We start from the raw sequence: 17,239 nt of genomic DNA, 5'->3' as shown, positions 1-17,239 counted from the left end.
TGTATGAGCCTATGAGGGAGACCCCTACATGGCAGCAGACCTGGTAGAAATAGCAGCCAAATTCCCCCAAATCACTGGTTATCTATGTATATATGTATGTATGAGCTATGAGGGAGACCCCTACATGGCAGCTAGACCTGGTAGAAATAGCAGCCAAATTCCCCCAAATCACACCTTACTGTCTTATCTATGTACATATGTATGTATGAGCCTATGAGGAGACCCCTACATGGCAGCTAGACCTGGTAGAAATAGCAGCCAAATTTCCCCCAAATCACACCTTACTGTCCTTATCTATGTATTATGTATGTATGAGCCTATGAGGGAGACCCCTACATGGCAGCTAGACATGGTAGAAATAGCAGCCATCTCCCTCAAGTCACACTTACTGTCTTATCTTTCTGCTACTTGGATATAGGTGTTATATTCGTCGTAAAAAACTTTCCTGTCACACACTCACGCACACGCACACACACACACACACACGCACCCTCACACACACACACACGCGCACACCCAACACCACCCACTCACACACACGCACGTTAGCTTACAATTTTATTTATATATTTGCGTGTCTGTGTGGAAAGAGGAAGTGGGAGGCAGAGTGAAAGAATCACTCACTACAGTAAGTCAATTACTTTCATTTTATTCGTTGCCCACTGTGTGTGTGCGTTTGCGTGTGCTGTAAACCAGACTAAGAAAAGCATTTGACCACACACACCAGAATGTGAGTTTTCTGTAAAATTTTGCTTAACTGGAGTTTAAATTTTAAAAACTGGACCTGGCATGACGCGATGCATTGTACTCTTAAAAATGCAAGGTAAATTGTAATTGAAGAAATCCTATATTGTAGATTTGTATAACTCCCAAAGGGAGGCAGATAAAATCTGCCTTTTATAATAAGATATAATATATATATATATATATATATATATATATATATATATACATATATTTATATACATATATATATACATATATATATACATATATATATACATATATTTATCTATATATATATTATATATATATTTATACATATATATATACATATATATTTATACATATATATATACATATATATATACATATAATATCTATATATATATATATATTTATACGTATATTTACATATATATATAGATATTTATATATATATAAACACATATATATGTATATAAATACATATATAAATATATGTATATATATGTATATCTCTTATTATAAAAGGCAGATTTTATCTGCCTCCCTTTGGGAGTTATACAAATCTACAATATAGGATTTCTTCAATTACAATTTACCTACCATTTTTAAGAGTACAATGCATCGCGTCATGCCAGGTCCAGTTTTTAAAATTTAAACTCCAATTAAGCAAAATTTACAGAAAACTCACATTCTGGTGTGTGTGTGTCAAATGCTTTTCTTAGTCTGGTTTACACCACACGCAAACGCACACACACAGTGGGCAACGAATAAAGTGAAACTAGATGTAATATTTGTTTCTCTCTATCACGCTGATAGATACATGAGTAAAATGTATGGGAAGCTAACACATAAGTGTGAGTGAAAATGTTCTTGGAAGAGAGTAAATAGCCAGAGATAGTGATTTGAGGAAGACTTTACATTAAATAACCGTACTGGCTTGTGTTAGTAATAAAGTAAACATACACTCATACATACATACATACATACATACATACATACATACATACATACACACACACACATACATACATACACACACACATACATACACACATACATACATACATACATATACATACATACATATACATACATACATACACACACCACACACATACACACACACACAGTATTGAAGCTTGAGACAATCAGACATTTGCAACACATCTGTTGAAAATATTATTGTTCACACACATACATATACATATATACATACAGACAGACAGACAGATAGACACACACACACACACACATGATCCAGCATGGCCACAACCTCAAGGCTGAAACATATAAAAGAATAAGAGAATATGTGTGCATGTGTGTGAGAGAGAGAGTGTGTGTATATGTATGTATGTATGTATGTATATATATATATATATAATAATGCGGTTTTTTCAACAGCTTGAACTAAAAGTCAGAGGGGAATGGGATAAACTACTTATATTAACTTGCTATAAAAGCAGGTAGTAATTTTATCTTGTCCTTATTCATAGTGCAAGTTTTGAAGAGTGCATTTCGATTTTAACAGCTATTTTTTTCAAAGCTATATTGGAACAGCCTAGAAGACGAGCCTCATCCTGAAAGATCTGTAGAACTCGACAAGGACATCCTGAAAACCCTGTGGAACAAAATCTCATCGTAACTGTTGAGGAACTAGCAGAGAAGCTTGGATTTGGTCATTCAACCATTCATTGAGACCTGTGTGCTATCGGAAAAGTCAGCAAATTGGGTCAATGGGTTCCTCACGAACTTTCCGAGTCTAATTGCATGCAGAGAGTGAATGTATGCTTTTCTTTGCTGTCACATCTCACCACTACTGCGCTATGTATATCTATATATATAAAACTGTAGTTGTGTGAGTGTCTGTCCCCTTCGATTTAGATTCCTAACTACTCCCACATTTTGCGGTGCAGTTTAACCAAATTCGGGTAGCTTATAGTCGTGATTCATATCGAGCCCGTCTGAGTATTAGCGCGCGTCTACGATGAGTCTACGATTTTAAAAATAATTTAACATCATTTTTTATTCCATTTTAATGCATAATTTTTCGTGTGTCGATGGCGGCGGAGTTGGCATCCACGCTCACACCTGCACCTGTGGGGAAGGGAGTGCAAGGAAATCAACGTCGTAATGCGTTGTCAAGGAGACCAGCGTTCTTTTAGAACAACGACTTCATGGCTTGAAGACACCAAAACAGAAATGGCTAAGAAAGCGTCTACATGAGTCTACGATTTAAAAAAAATTTACCATCGTTTTTTTTCCATTTTAATGCATTTTTTGCTATTTTTTGGCTATAACTCTCTAAAAATGCTTATATAGTTATTTCCCTTACAAACCCGAGCAACGCCGGGCGATACTGCTAGATATATATATATGTGTGTGTGTGAATATATATATAAATATATATATATATATATTATATATATATATATACACACATTTATATATAGTATCACAACAGTGTAACACTCTTTTGTAAAGGAAAGGGTGATCCATTTACTTTTCATATCGTCATGATGACGTAGGAGCAAAATTGTGAAAATAAGGTGGACTAAACGCTTAGAAAATCGTTAAGGATGTACTTTTGCACCATTTTAGCAAAATGACTGGAAATAATGAAGTGTAGCCATTAGCTAACTCGCCATACAGATATTAAAGCCCTAAAGTACACACACTACACATAAAAACCATTGTAAACGAGGTAAACATTTCAGCATGACTATAATTTCTACAGAAAAATATGTTCCTAATTTCTATTGAGGTTTTAAAAACCTGAACGTTTCTGACTTTAATTTACATAAAACAAATATAATTTACACCAAAGCAATTCCTTTAGTCAGTCTTCGTTTTCTTCTTGCAACAAAACGATAAACATTTTTTTACACTTCGATATATTAAATATATCAAAAATATTGTTGCAGCAAATATAGGAGCCAATACATCGATCATTAAAAATTCATACAATCGACTCTCTTGACATGGAGATTTTAGATATTCTCCACCATATTTCAAGATGTGATCAATATGGCGGGCTGATTTCTTCGCTGGATATTCGGGCCGAGAATGAAATATTTCACTAGCTCTTTTAATTTTCTCAGAATATGTTTTGTTTTCAATTAGTTCATTCATTTTCTCTATTAATTCCTCCGGAGTAAAGTTCTCTATATCTAGAGACAATCCGTATCCTTTCTCGGTCATTCTGCGAGAGTTATAATGTTGGTCTGCAAATAAAGGTATTCCCAGCATTGGTACACCATGGAACAAAGCTTCAAACTGACCGTTATTTCCACAATTAGTAACAAATAATTTTGTTTTAGGATGGCCAAGCAGATCATTTTGTGGTACCCAATCACTGACATAAATATTCTTATGAGAAAATGATGTTTTCTTCTGTCTCCACACAACATCATATTTTATTTGTTTCAATGCACTTTGTAGTTTCTCTAATTGAACAGCAGGGAAATCATTGATAATACTGCCAAATGACACCACAACTATTCCATTCTTAGACGCATTTACGAATTTCACTAATTCTCCCTTCAAAGGCAATGAGTGTTTTGTAGCCAGACCACCAACGTATCTTACATTTGGAAGTTGTGGTAGTGGATAATCTACAAGTACATCTTTTTCAATAAGAAAAAACTGTGTCTGATGTAGTAAATCTGTGAATGAAATATCAGGTTTGTCTTTCGCATATGTTTTGACGCTGTGTATAGGCGCTCCAATAGGAGGAATAGTGTAGTCTAAAATAGCAGCCAAAGTACTTATTAACTTTTCCGAATATGTCATCTTATCGGAGGATGAGAGTAAGCTGCTTGGAAAAACACTGGGGTTCCATGGAATACGATGAAGACTAGGAAATATCTCAGATGCCGTGAGAACAAATGGAATTGACAATTGATAAGGGATTATTGTAAGACAGTTTGTCATGAATATTCCATTGATCACAGCTAAACTGGCATTGACGACTCGCAATGATTCTATCCATTTTTCATTCCTTAAAAATCTATCGCAGATCATAGGAAACGTGTTCAGAAGCTGTCGCATCACGTATATTTGTTTTGATTTTTCTTGCTTCTGTGCATCAAAACGCATTAATTCCATTTCTGGAATTTCATCCATTGGTAGAATATTTATGCTTTGCTGATTTTGGAAAGTTTTTGTGTAATTTTTATCTAATATAAAATAGTTGTTATGCCCATACTTTGCCAATTCGTTTGCAATAGAAATCATTGAATTCAGGTGACTGTAGGCGGGCCACGCTAAGTATAAAATATTTTTGCTGTTCACTGTCGGTAAAAAAATAACAGCGGATAGCACCAATATTGGGATGGGCAAAATCTTCATGGTTTTTCATGTAGTTATGATCTGAAAAAAAAAATTTAGAAAGGTAAACTTATTATTAGATAAATAAATAACATTGTGATAATTAGAGAGTTTGTGATTTCGAGGTAAGCAAACGGAAGTATTAACAAAATTAACTTAGTTATATACCAGTAACATACACGTTTGCTTTGTATGATTCTGACTAAGGACAACTAAATACAAGTAGTATAGTACGTGTTACTTTCAACAAACTCTCTCATAAAACTGGCTGATTGCCAAGTTATTCTCTTTCTCGATTCACCATTCCTACGTCTGGCCTGCGCACACAAACACACAACTACGCATATAGTAATGTGAATATTTTATATATGATTAAGTATTGAAACATTCGACCTTTAACTCAGTGGTTCCCAACCATCTTTTCGTAGGGACCCTTTTCATTACTATTTTGTTCTAGTGGACCCCTATAACCATTCGTTGTTTAAAACGTAGTTTATAGAGACTTCTTTCAAAATATTTATTTTGTTTATCACGCATTCCCTTGTATAAGTTGAACTATGTAAAACACCACAGAAACTTAGCTGTTTCTTGCAACAAATACATCTAAAGCAAACTTTTTCATGAATCCTTAGATAGTGGATCTAATGCACTGTTTACTTTATGGACCCAATGTACTATTTTGCTTGTGTGGACCCAAAAATCTTATATGAACCCCAAAGTGTCATATGCATGCTGGTTGAGAACCACTGCTTAAAATAAAAGTACCAAATGCGTACATATAGATTTTTTTTCACAAAGTAAAAATTAGCAGTTACTTCGAAGACACATCGTAAATCAGACTTTGAGTTCTATTGTCATTTCTAAGTTCACCGTTGATGTATGGAATGACGATTGTCTTGTAGGCGGGATCATATAAGCGAGACCAAATAGAATTTGTAAAAAGTAAAACTAAAGTGAGAATTATGTTATTACATATTGGAGATCGAGACATTTTTGTGCGATTAAAAATTTGAGTGGTGATAAGTGCGAATATGAGAACAGATAACCTAAATTATATATATAAACAATGTTTCGTTAAGAGATCAGTGATACATAAAGGTACGCTATGCAGTTCAAAAAGTGTTCTGGCACAGCGTGAAACTGAATTATACATCAATATACATATTTGTACATGCATAATATCACAGAATTACATAACTTTCTTATAATAATAATAATAAATATATACATATATGAGGTGTGACATGTGGTTAGAAAGCAGCCTTCTTACCACACAGCCACGCCTGCGCCTAATTTCTTGAAAGACATTCGCTATGGTAACTGTCTATGAAGACAAATTCGTTTTACAAAAATGTGTGAAAAACACACTGAAATTGGTAATGAACAACGTCATCAGACTGTAAAGCACATGTTACACTTCATCAGTTATAGAAACAGAATCCGTCAGACATAGCCCAATAATAGTAGTTGTTCTTATATACAAACAGCAAAAAATATATTTGCTGGCATGTGCAAAGCTTTCTTAAACTGGAAATAATGGAAGTCATACAAAAAGCAATGATTTAAATAAAACTGTGGATATATAACGTAAGGTGTACTAGCCATCTGAATGTGGCTAGCCACTGGGGGTGGGGTGTTACTGATGCTTTTAGCCCCAGGCGATCAACGTCACCAGATGGACTTTAGACACAATCTCAGTGCCCTTGTGTTATTTGCAAAGGGAGGTCATCCTCCCTCGAAAACCTAAGTACTACATACGAACTATAGTTTCAAGGTAATTGCCTCTCGTCAACGCATGGTAAGCACCTTGAGGCAATTACCTCAATTACCTTGAAACTATAGTCCGTATGTAGTACTTAGGTTTTCGAGGGAGGATGACCTCCCTTTGCAAATAACACAAGGGCACTGAGATTGTGCCTAAAGTCCATCTGGTGACGTTGATCGCCTGGGGCTAAAAGCATCAGTAACACCCCACCCCCAGTGGCTAGCCACATTCAGATGGCTAGTACACCTTACGTTGTCGAGCGGTTACTGTTTATATCTCGTTCAGAGATTTATTATTGCTTTGTGGATATATATATATATATATTATATATATATATAATATATATATATATATATATATATATATATATATATATAACCACGAATGTACTCTGTATTTCTAGCACCTCGTAGCAGTTGCCAACATTTTGTATGTAGTGTACCTCTAACGAATCAAGTCCTGTAAATAAACTCTTTTCAATTATGGATCGGTTTACGTATTTGTTTACATACACATTCCATTTTTCATCTATGTTCCATGATGTACACCTAACCACTACATTTGGTGACCCCGTCAACGAATTGCGGCCTTCCCTTGAACCAGCTTCACCAACCGCGTCGAAGAATCACAGCTTGCACATCACCCGGCAACGAAACAACTGAGAATTCCGGCGAACACAATGGCCCTCCCAGAACTGAACCCAGCGGAAAACACATCCTCGGTCGACATGTCATTCCAGGTAGCGATTCCTTCCACCAACCCTTTCCTTTTGTCGTCCAGTGTTTCGGAAATTTCCGGCTTGCGTGCATTGGTCACTCAGCGGGCTTCACAGATACAAGCTCTATAGCGTGGAATGCAGCGTCGAAGCAGTAGCCGATCGCATCGAGATGGTAGACGATCCCGAAGCTGCCTCACTGCTACCCGCAACTCAAATGACACGTGTTGGTACCACCGAAAATCCGTAACACGGGCACAAAAATGCCCGATACCATGCTCGTTTCATCATCTAGTTCAAGAAACGGCACAGCCAGGAGTTGAACGCGACGGAAGTTCCTGGCTCGCACCTACACAGTCACCTGTTTTTCGTTTGCGATCGGGTAACAGGCACACGTTTCCTGGTTGACACCGGCGCGGAAGTCAGCATCATCCCTGTCTCCAACACTTCAGGAAAAAGAAAAGAGACACCAGTCTGTCTTCAGGCAGTTAACCATTCACCCATCCCAACCTACGGTGAACAGTCCCTAACACTGAACTTAGGACTACGCCGCACCTTTCAGTAGGTATTCGTCGTTGCTAAACTGCCGACCCCTATTTTAGGAGCCGATTTCCTGCATCATTTCGGTCTCCTGGTAGACATTAAAATAGACGACTTGTCGACAGCACCACAAAGCATACTGTGCGCGGTATAGCCCAGCTATATTACTCACAACAACGACTCGTCACAGTTCTATCCTGAAGGGATATCCGGACGTCGCTCGACCAATATTCCACAACCAGCCGATCAAACACGAAGTTACCCACCACATCAAAACCAGCGGTCCACCTGTTGCTGCAAGACCCGATAAGGATGGAATTCGTCCCCTTCACGAGAAAGTCAAAACCATCGTGGATTTTCCACCACCCACATCTCTCCGCAAATTAAGGGAATATCTCGGTCTAGCGAATTTCTATCGACGGTTCGTACCCCCACCTCGCTGAGATAGCGCAACCGCTCGCGGATTTGCTACGTCAGCGAACTCGCAAAAATCCGGAAATTACACTGACCGAAGATCAACTCGCCTCTTTCGCTTCCCTGAAAAAAGCGTTATCCAGCGCTACCATGTTGGTTTATCCAAAACCAGACGCCCCAGTGTTTACTCGTTGATGCATCCGATTCTGGAGTTGGAGGTGTACTACAGCAGCTTGTTGACGGCATATGGCAACCGTTGTCCTTCTTTTCTAAGCGGTTAAAACTCGTGGAAACGAAATACAGTACATTCAGTCGGAAATTATTAGCGGCATACCTGGCCGTTAAGCATTTCCATCACATGCTAGAAGGTACCAATTTTGCCATATACACCGACCACAAGCCACTGGTATATGCATTTAACGCCAAGCCGGATCGCCACTTGCCGAGAGAAATTCGCCACCTCGACTTCATATCGCAGTATACGACGGATATACGCCACATCAAAGGGATGACCAACTTAGCAGCCGATGCACTTTTACGCACGCAGATCAATGCTATCCATACCTATTTCTTTATTACCCACAAGGGGCTAAACATAGAGGAGACAAACATGGACAGACATAGGTATTAAGTCGATTATATCGACCCCAGTGCTTAACTGGTACTTAATTTATCGACCCCGAAAGGATGAAAGGCAAAGTCGACCTCGGCGGAATTTGAACTCACAACGTAACGGCAGCCGAAATACCGCTAAGCATTTCGCCCGACGTGCTAACGATTCTGCTAACTCGCCGCCTGCTATCCATACTCGATTCTGCTATCCATACCACGGCTACAATTGATCTGGCACGTATAGCAGCTGACCAGGAGAATGACGAAGAACTGTTAAAGCTCCGGAATTCGTCATCTCTGAAATTTCAGCATGTTCCGCTACCATCATCCACGACCCATATTTGGTGTGATATTTCCACTGGTCACCAACGCTCTTATGTACCACAGAAACATCGTCGAGAAGTCTTCTCCGCTCTGCATTCTTTGTCACATCCTTGTATTCGCTCTACTCAAAAGCTGATATGTGTGGACCAGTATCAACAAGCATATCAGAGAATGGACCAAGTGCTGTGTTGCGTGCCAAAAAGCGAAAATCTACCGTCACATAAAAATCACCAATCGGTTCCTTTTCGCAACCCGACGCACGATTTCAGCACGTTCACATTGACATCGTGGGACCTCTGCCACCTTCGCAGAATTATACACTTTTGCTCACCTGCGTAGATCGTTTTTCGCGATGGCCCGAAACCTGGCCCTTATCTGATACATCGGCAGAAACGGTCGCCAAAATGCTGACATCACAATGGGTTTCGCATTTTGGCACACCCGCAACAATCACCACCGACAGAGGATGTCAGTTCGATTCCCACCTCTTCACCGGACTGACTCGTCTCCTCAGGTGTAAACACACCCGCACAACGGCTTACCACCCTGCAGCAAATGGCATGGTCGAACGTTTTCACCGCCAACTCAAGGCATCTATAAAAGCAGCTTCGGACAGTTCTCACTGGCTGGAACATCTCCCTCTCATCCTCCTTAGTATTCGATCCACGGTTAAGGAAGAACTTGGATATACTCCGGCTGAACTCGTCTATGGCACAGCACTCACCTTTCCTGGGCAGGTGATCGAACCTGTTTCATCACAAGACCTTCCTGACCCAGCACAATATGTGCACCGATTACGGACATCCATGTCGCATTTATCACCTGCAGGCCCCAGACAACAGAACGTCGTTTCACGTATCCCAAAGCCATCAACACTTGGACTCATGTTTTCGTGAGGAATGATGGGATACCATCTCAACTTCGGCTACCATATTCCGGGCCCTACAAGGTTATCAAAAGAGAACCCAAGTATTTCGTTCTCGATATTGGAGGTAAACGAAATACGGTATCGATTGATCGTTTGAAACAAGCCTTCATCGAGGAGGACTTACATTCAGTTCCCTCCTTTCCTCGAACGGACCCACCAACTCCAGCAAACACCACAGACGAAAAAAAAAGGAAAACAAAAACGTTGTTCCACGTCAGCGAAAAACTGTCTGTATGAACATTTACTGAACATTTCACAAACGAACTTTTTCGATGAACTTTTCTTTCATTTTTTGTATGTACATATGTTTTGCTTTCTCTTTAAAATGTTTTGCCTTCTTGTAAAAATATTTTGCTACCTGTATGCTTACACACACTTACAACAGTCACATTCTCATGTGTGCTACTACCCGATCTTTTGCGCCACTGAAAGGCACCTTGCCTCTATTAGACCTCTAGTGGACCGAGTAATCAATAGACGCACATCTCTTTCAACGCGCCAACATGTTTCTGCCTGGGCACATCTATGTATTGCCCACCATATAGCACACACCAACAGTAAACCTTTGCTTCATAGTTTTATATCCCAGCGATTAAATAATTTAACTAATTTATCATATTTATACCCTTGTTCTACAAAATGTCTCAACTGTTTATTTATTCTTTACAAAAATCTATTCCTATTATTTATAATAGTGCCATACCTGATAATCTGGCCTGAAAAAACACCATAACCTGTAAAAGAAGGAATTCTGCTGCTAAACCATAGCATTGAAGCTACTTGGAAACCCAAATTTTCTGTTTTATTATAAATGTTAGTACGTCACATTATTATCCTTAATTAATAAACTGGCATCTAAATAATTAATATCCTTTGTATTATTACCATCTCTGGTGGCCTTAAGCTCACTATGGTATATTTTTATAAATAAAAATTCAAAGAAACCATAATTAAGTATAAATATATAATCTGTGTATCTACAGCATCCATTAAGTTGTTTAAGCAAACCAAGTTTTCTCCTCGCACATGTCTTTAAGAAAAGGAACTTGCATGAAGAAAGATAAAGGTCCACCAATAGAGGGCTACAATTACCAACCCTCGGAATTCCTCTAACCTGCTCAAACACCCTTACCGCAAACACTACAAATGAATTATTAATAATAAAACTAACGATCTCTTTCATCTTTCTCTTATTTATATTAGTATATTCCTTATAACAACAACTAGGCAAGAAACCTTTAGCATTATTTATAGATATACATTTATATCCTTTATTAAATATATCTAATACACTAAAAATACATTCTTCTACACATTTAAGATTTAAGTTTGTATATAGCATCGAAATATTGTACACATACATACTCTTCACCTTTTGCATTTAATCATTGTTTCCAGAAATTTCTTAGTTGATCTTAATACTCCAAAAATAATTAATTCCCGAACTGCTATAAATTTTATCACAATATTTTTTTTAATATGTTCTAACTGCTTTTAAAACATCATTAACCAATATAGATAGCTGTTTATTTGTACAATTACTAGTTCCTGCTATGAATCTACTTTTAAAAGGAGCCTTATGCAGTTTAGGCATCCAAAAGTTTAGGGATATTCTTATCCTTTTCTTCCACTTCTAAACCACTCAATCTCTCAACTGTGGATATAAGTCTATTAACTATCTCATTAACCTTTTCCTGTATAACTCTGTATGTGTTATTACCTTATAGCTTAAATTCTTTATCTACTCTTAACTCCTTTCCTACAACCATCATATGATATTTTTTACAAATTATGACAAAATACCCTGCTACTTTATAAACTGGCACTATCACATATTTTTTATGTAATTCATTTATATACTCTTTAACTAGTGGTTTATTCAAAACTGAATATTTCCCTATCCACTTATATTTCTTTATATACTTAAATACCACGTAAGTTAATTTGTTGACCCGCCTATTGAACTCCTCCGATTTAACTTTATATTTGAGACTTAATTTAACAATGAAATCATTAATGGCTTTTAATATAACTTTCGTTAGATTATATTTACTAATTTTACCTTGTCCTTTATATTTTGTCCCTTTGCTCATATCTCCCTTAGTTCCTCATTTTTAATATCTAAATTATCTCTATAAACATGCCCTATTTCTTTATAACAAAATTCCGAATTATTACATTTGCAATCTCCTATATCTATTTCTTTAAAACTTTCGAGACTAACTTTTGATAGGAGCTCATTATAATTAAATAAGGTACTACTTATCTTCTTACCAAGCTTAAAACAAATTCTGATATTTATATGTCTAACATTTTCTGACAAAAAGTTTTCGGCTTTTTTTATTTCTAATTACATTACTTAAATTACCATCATCAATGAAATTATTAACATACAGTATCTTTAAATATTCAACTTTAACATTATTGACTTTCAGTTTAGCTGTTTATATTAACCTATTACAAAAACTATCCACTAAAAAACTAACTTCAGAAAACTCTCTATGGTATATATCCATTGTTTCTTTAAGTTATGCTTAAGGACACTCACATTACATAACAACCATAATATTCTTTCTTTATATATAAATCATTAAGTTTAGCCCAAACCAGTGAAACATCCTTTCTAACCTCATTTCTATTCTTAATCCAACGTGCATGGCTAGGTTTCCTCCTAACAACTAGTTTTGAGAAATATATTCCTCCTGTATCATTATTACTAGATATGTTCCCCACACCTAAAATTTTATCATTAAGGCCTAGAGGGTATATGCTACATAATACCTTAGTCCAAAATCACTCTTCTAAAAGTTTCTGTCTTACATTATCCACACTGCTATTTATTTGACCAATTATTTGAATTTTACAATTTTTAAACCCTAATCTAAAGTGTAAATTTTAAGTTTACTACCAAATTTAAATGCTTGTATCTGACCATTGAGACGTTGATGTAATTCCTGAGTATTTTGTCCTACATTCTGTACATTACATTCACCGCAGCTAATCAAATAAATTACATTGCTGTAAATTATTATTAATAATAAACTTCTTACCTGTAATCTTACCACTAAAAGCTTTATCTACAAATACACACGCGCACGCACGCGCACACACACACACAAACACATACACATATATATATAAGAATTTATTGGCGTAATGAACATTCATGTATAAGTATATAGATATGTATATATTTACAGAACAAATTTACATGATGTACAAAAAATACGGAAAATTAAGAGGAGAGGGTATGGTATTTCAGGTCCTACAGCTGTTTCTGGGATTTCGGAATTATGTAATAGTTATATTGTTGGCAGATGGAGCGTGCAAGAAGTCAAGGTTATGCAACCAGTAGTAGGTACATATAAGCGTTACCGTTAATCCGGCATTCGTTTTCAGGTTGGAGAGACTGGCATCTAACATTTCAGATTATAATACAGGGAATAAAAGGGTAGAATGGGTGAAAAAGAAAGCAAATAGAAGTTGATGGAAGGGGGAAGAAGGGGAGATGGCAATGCTGAAGTAGAGGAAGGATAAGACGAGCTAGGAGAGGCAGAGCAGGGAGGGTGTGAACGACCAAGAGATTGAGAGAAGTGGAAGTGGTGAGTCGAGAGATAGGTAAGAAGAGATGAGATGCTAAGGGTGACATCGTTGTTGGATATGTTAACAACATATATGTGTATATATATATTTATATATATATATATATATATATATATATTATATATATATATATATATATATATATATATATATATATATATATATATATATATATATATATATATTGTGCTGGTAAGAGGGAAGGCAAGGCAGCGGTGAAGGAAGGGAGCGGTGACAAGACGTACATTAAGTTTAACAGACTTTAACTGTTCTTGGTTGTTGGCTCGGTTACACTAGTGCTAAAGAGACCTCAGATTCCAACCGTATATGTCTGCGCGTGTTTCTATGTGCGTATATATACATATAAAATACCATACCCTCTCCACTTAGTTTTCTATATTTTTGTGCACCATGTAAATCTGTTCTCTAAGTATATAAATATCTATATGTTTATACACACACACGCACATATGCATATGTCTGTGCTTGCGTATTAATGTCTGTTTTTATGTTTAGTCATAATAAAAATAGTTTTACATTAATCTGAAGGGTTACTTCGTACTTTTGTATGAAATGTAGAGGCGCGTGGCTTAGTGGTTAGGGTGTCAGTATCATGATGGTAAGATTGTGGTTTTGATTCCTGGACCAGGCGACGCGTTGATTTCTTGAGCAAAACACTTGCTCCAGTCCACTCAGCTGGCAAAAATGAGTAACGCTGCGATGGACTGGCGTCCCGTCCAGCTGGGGAACACATACTCCATTGAAACCGGGAAACCGGGCCCATGAGCCTGGCTAAGCTTTAAAAGGGCGCATTTATTTATTTATTTGTATGAAGTAGCACTTCATCCGATAACAGCCTAGCTGGTCGAAACTTCGAAGTTAGTATTCTTGATAAAGAATAATATATATTTTTTCAAAGTGTGTGTATGTGTGTGTGTGTGTGTGTGTGTGTGTGTGTGTGTACCTTTTATCATTTAGTTGTTTCTGTTATTAGACTGAATGGGGCACTGCCTTGAAAAATTTTGTCGAACTTATTGACCGCAGTGCTTATTTTTTGCAAAAGCTGGTACTTATTCTATTGGTCTCTAACAGAACTACGGGGACGTAAACACACCAGCACCGGTTGTCAAGCGGCCGTGAGGAACAAACATACAAAGTCACACACACACACACACACACACACACACTCACAAACACATACACACACACACATATACGACGGACTTCTTTCAATTTCCGCCTACCAAATCCACTCACAGGGCTTTGGTCAGCTCGAGGGTACAGTAGAAGACATTGTCCAAGGTGCCACGTAGTGGGACTGAACCCGGAACCATGTAGTTAGGAATCAAACTTCTTACGCCTACGCCCATATGTTAACGAGTGTGCTATCCTGGTTTTTTTCCCCATATTTCTCTTTAAAGTACTAATATTTTAATGAAATTTACAGGAGATACGTTTTAGATAGAGTAGATTACACTTGTGTCTGAAAAAGTTGTAAAAGATTTGTTTTGTTTGTTTTTTACATGATGGCTGCTCTTTCAGATAATTTGTCTCACATCGAACTTAGCCTCTTTATAACGATCTTAAAATTTCTTGTTTAATGAAATTTTCTAGTAACACGTTTTCGAGAGTGTAGATTACAAATGAAATTTATTTTATTCTATTTTTATTTTTATTTTTTATTTTCAAATTTGATAAAGATGATGGTAATCTGAACATTCGGAAATGTATCCCTTGGAAATTTCAATAATAATTATGGATTTAAGAGTCTGCTGGGAAAGAGAGTTTGATCTACCTGCCAAAATTTTTTCAGTCCTTTTTTTTTTCAAACATAATCGTTATGTACATCATCTCAAATTTAGTTCCGAAAAATTTGATTTTAAAAATATGAACTTCTAAGAAAGTTAAAGGCGAAACAAAGTTGCGTACGACACACTATAATAGTTATGTCATGTGTGTGTGTGTGTGTGTGTGTGTGTGGTGTTCACATCCCCGTAATTTAGCGGTTTGTCCTAAGAGAATGATAGAAAAAGTACCAGGCTTTAAAAATACAAAGTAAGTACTAGAGTCGATTCGTCCAGCTAAAATTCTTCAAGCCGGTGCCCCAGCATGGCAGCAGTCTAATTTCTGAAGCAAGTAAAAGATAAAAGATATATATAGCATACATACAGCTGTCCGATGATGGAGAGGATGTCTTTAATCCGAAATCACTTTCGCTCTTTTCCTTGCAAAACTTTATATACATACAAACACGCATGCACTTCCTAGGACACATCTTAAATAGCCTTTACAATTTGGCCTGAGAATTCATTACAGCTACGTAACATTGTACATACATATATATACATACAGACAGACAAACACCTACATGCATACAAACATGTATACATGCACACTTAAATACTTATGAATGACTGCCTCTGTATGTACGTGCGCGCGCGCGTGTCTGTGTGTGTGTGTGTAGTCATGAATATATAAGTAAAGAGCATTCATACTTACATGAGATGAGTTTTTCAAATGGAATACAGCACTTGCTTTCTGTTTATATATATAAATGTGTATGTGCATGTGTATGCGTGTGTGTATTTAGTTTTATATATATATATATATAAATATATATATATATATATATTTATATATATATATACATATATATGTATATATTTGTGTGTATGTGTATATATATATAAATACATATATATATATATATACTTGCATATACATATATATATATATATATATATATATATATATTATACTTATATATTTAAATGTATTTATTCTAGTTGCATAATTCTGTGCATGTGCATGTGTAGCCACACATACACACACACACACACACACACACACACACACACACACACACACACACACACACACACACACACATACATACACACATACACAACGAATTATATCCAGCAAAACAAGTCAATCTTTCGACACTTTACACTGAAAATAGGACATTAATCAATGTATTTGAATACTTAGCACTCATTGTCCTGTATAAAAACATGAGTAATTCACATACATAAATGTAGGCTGTCTGTGAATGTAGTATGTGTGTCTGAATGTCTACATTGTAAATGTTAATATTTCACAATGAATGTTTTTATGACATTTGTTTTGTGAAATAGCAGCCAAATCTCCCTCAAGCCACACCTAGTGAAGGAAGGAGATGAAGAAATACAAAATGTTCAAATGGAATGACATTGGCAATCTTTCCATCTTCCTGTCTCTACTTCTCTTTTTCTCCCACCTTCTCGCTCTTTTTCACTCTCTTTCTCGGTTCGCTGCGTCTATC

At 36.5% G+C, this 17,239-nt stretch overlaps 1 protein-coding gene across 1 annotated transcript; it reads right to left on the bottom strand.

Annotated features, from left to right (window-relative positions):
• Positions 1-3,192: 3,192 nt before the first annotated feature.
• LOC115217620 (UDP-glucuronosyltransferase 2A1-like) lies at positions 3,193-5,076 on the bottom strand. Its single transcript, XM_029787372.2, has one exon. The coding sequence runs from the start codon at positions 5,053-5,055 to the stop codon at positions 3,541-3,543; it is 1,515 nt and encodes a 504-aa protein (XP_029643232.2). The 5' UTR covers positions 5,056-5,076; the 3' UTR covers positions 3,193-3,540.
• Between the last annotated feature and the right edge of the window lie 12,163 nt (positions 5,077-17,239).

Source organism: Octopus sinensis, linkage group LG11, assembly GCF_006345805.1.
Source record: "Octopus sinensis linkage group LG11, ASM634580v1, whole genome shotgun sequence".
Lineage (NCBI taxonomy): Eukaryota > Metazoa > Mollusca > Cephalopoda > Octopoda > Octopodidae > Octopus > Octopus sinensis.
Note: the sequence above shows the minus strand (reverse complement) of the source record. Positions and strands in the feature narration are given on the sequence as shown.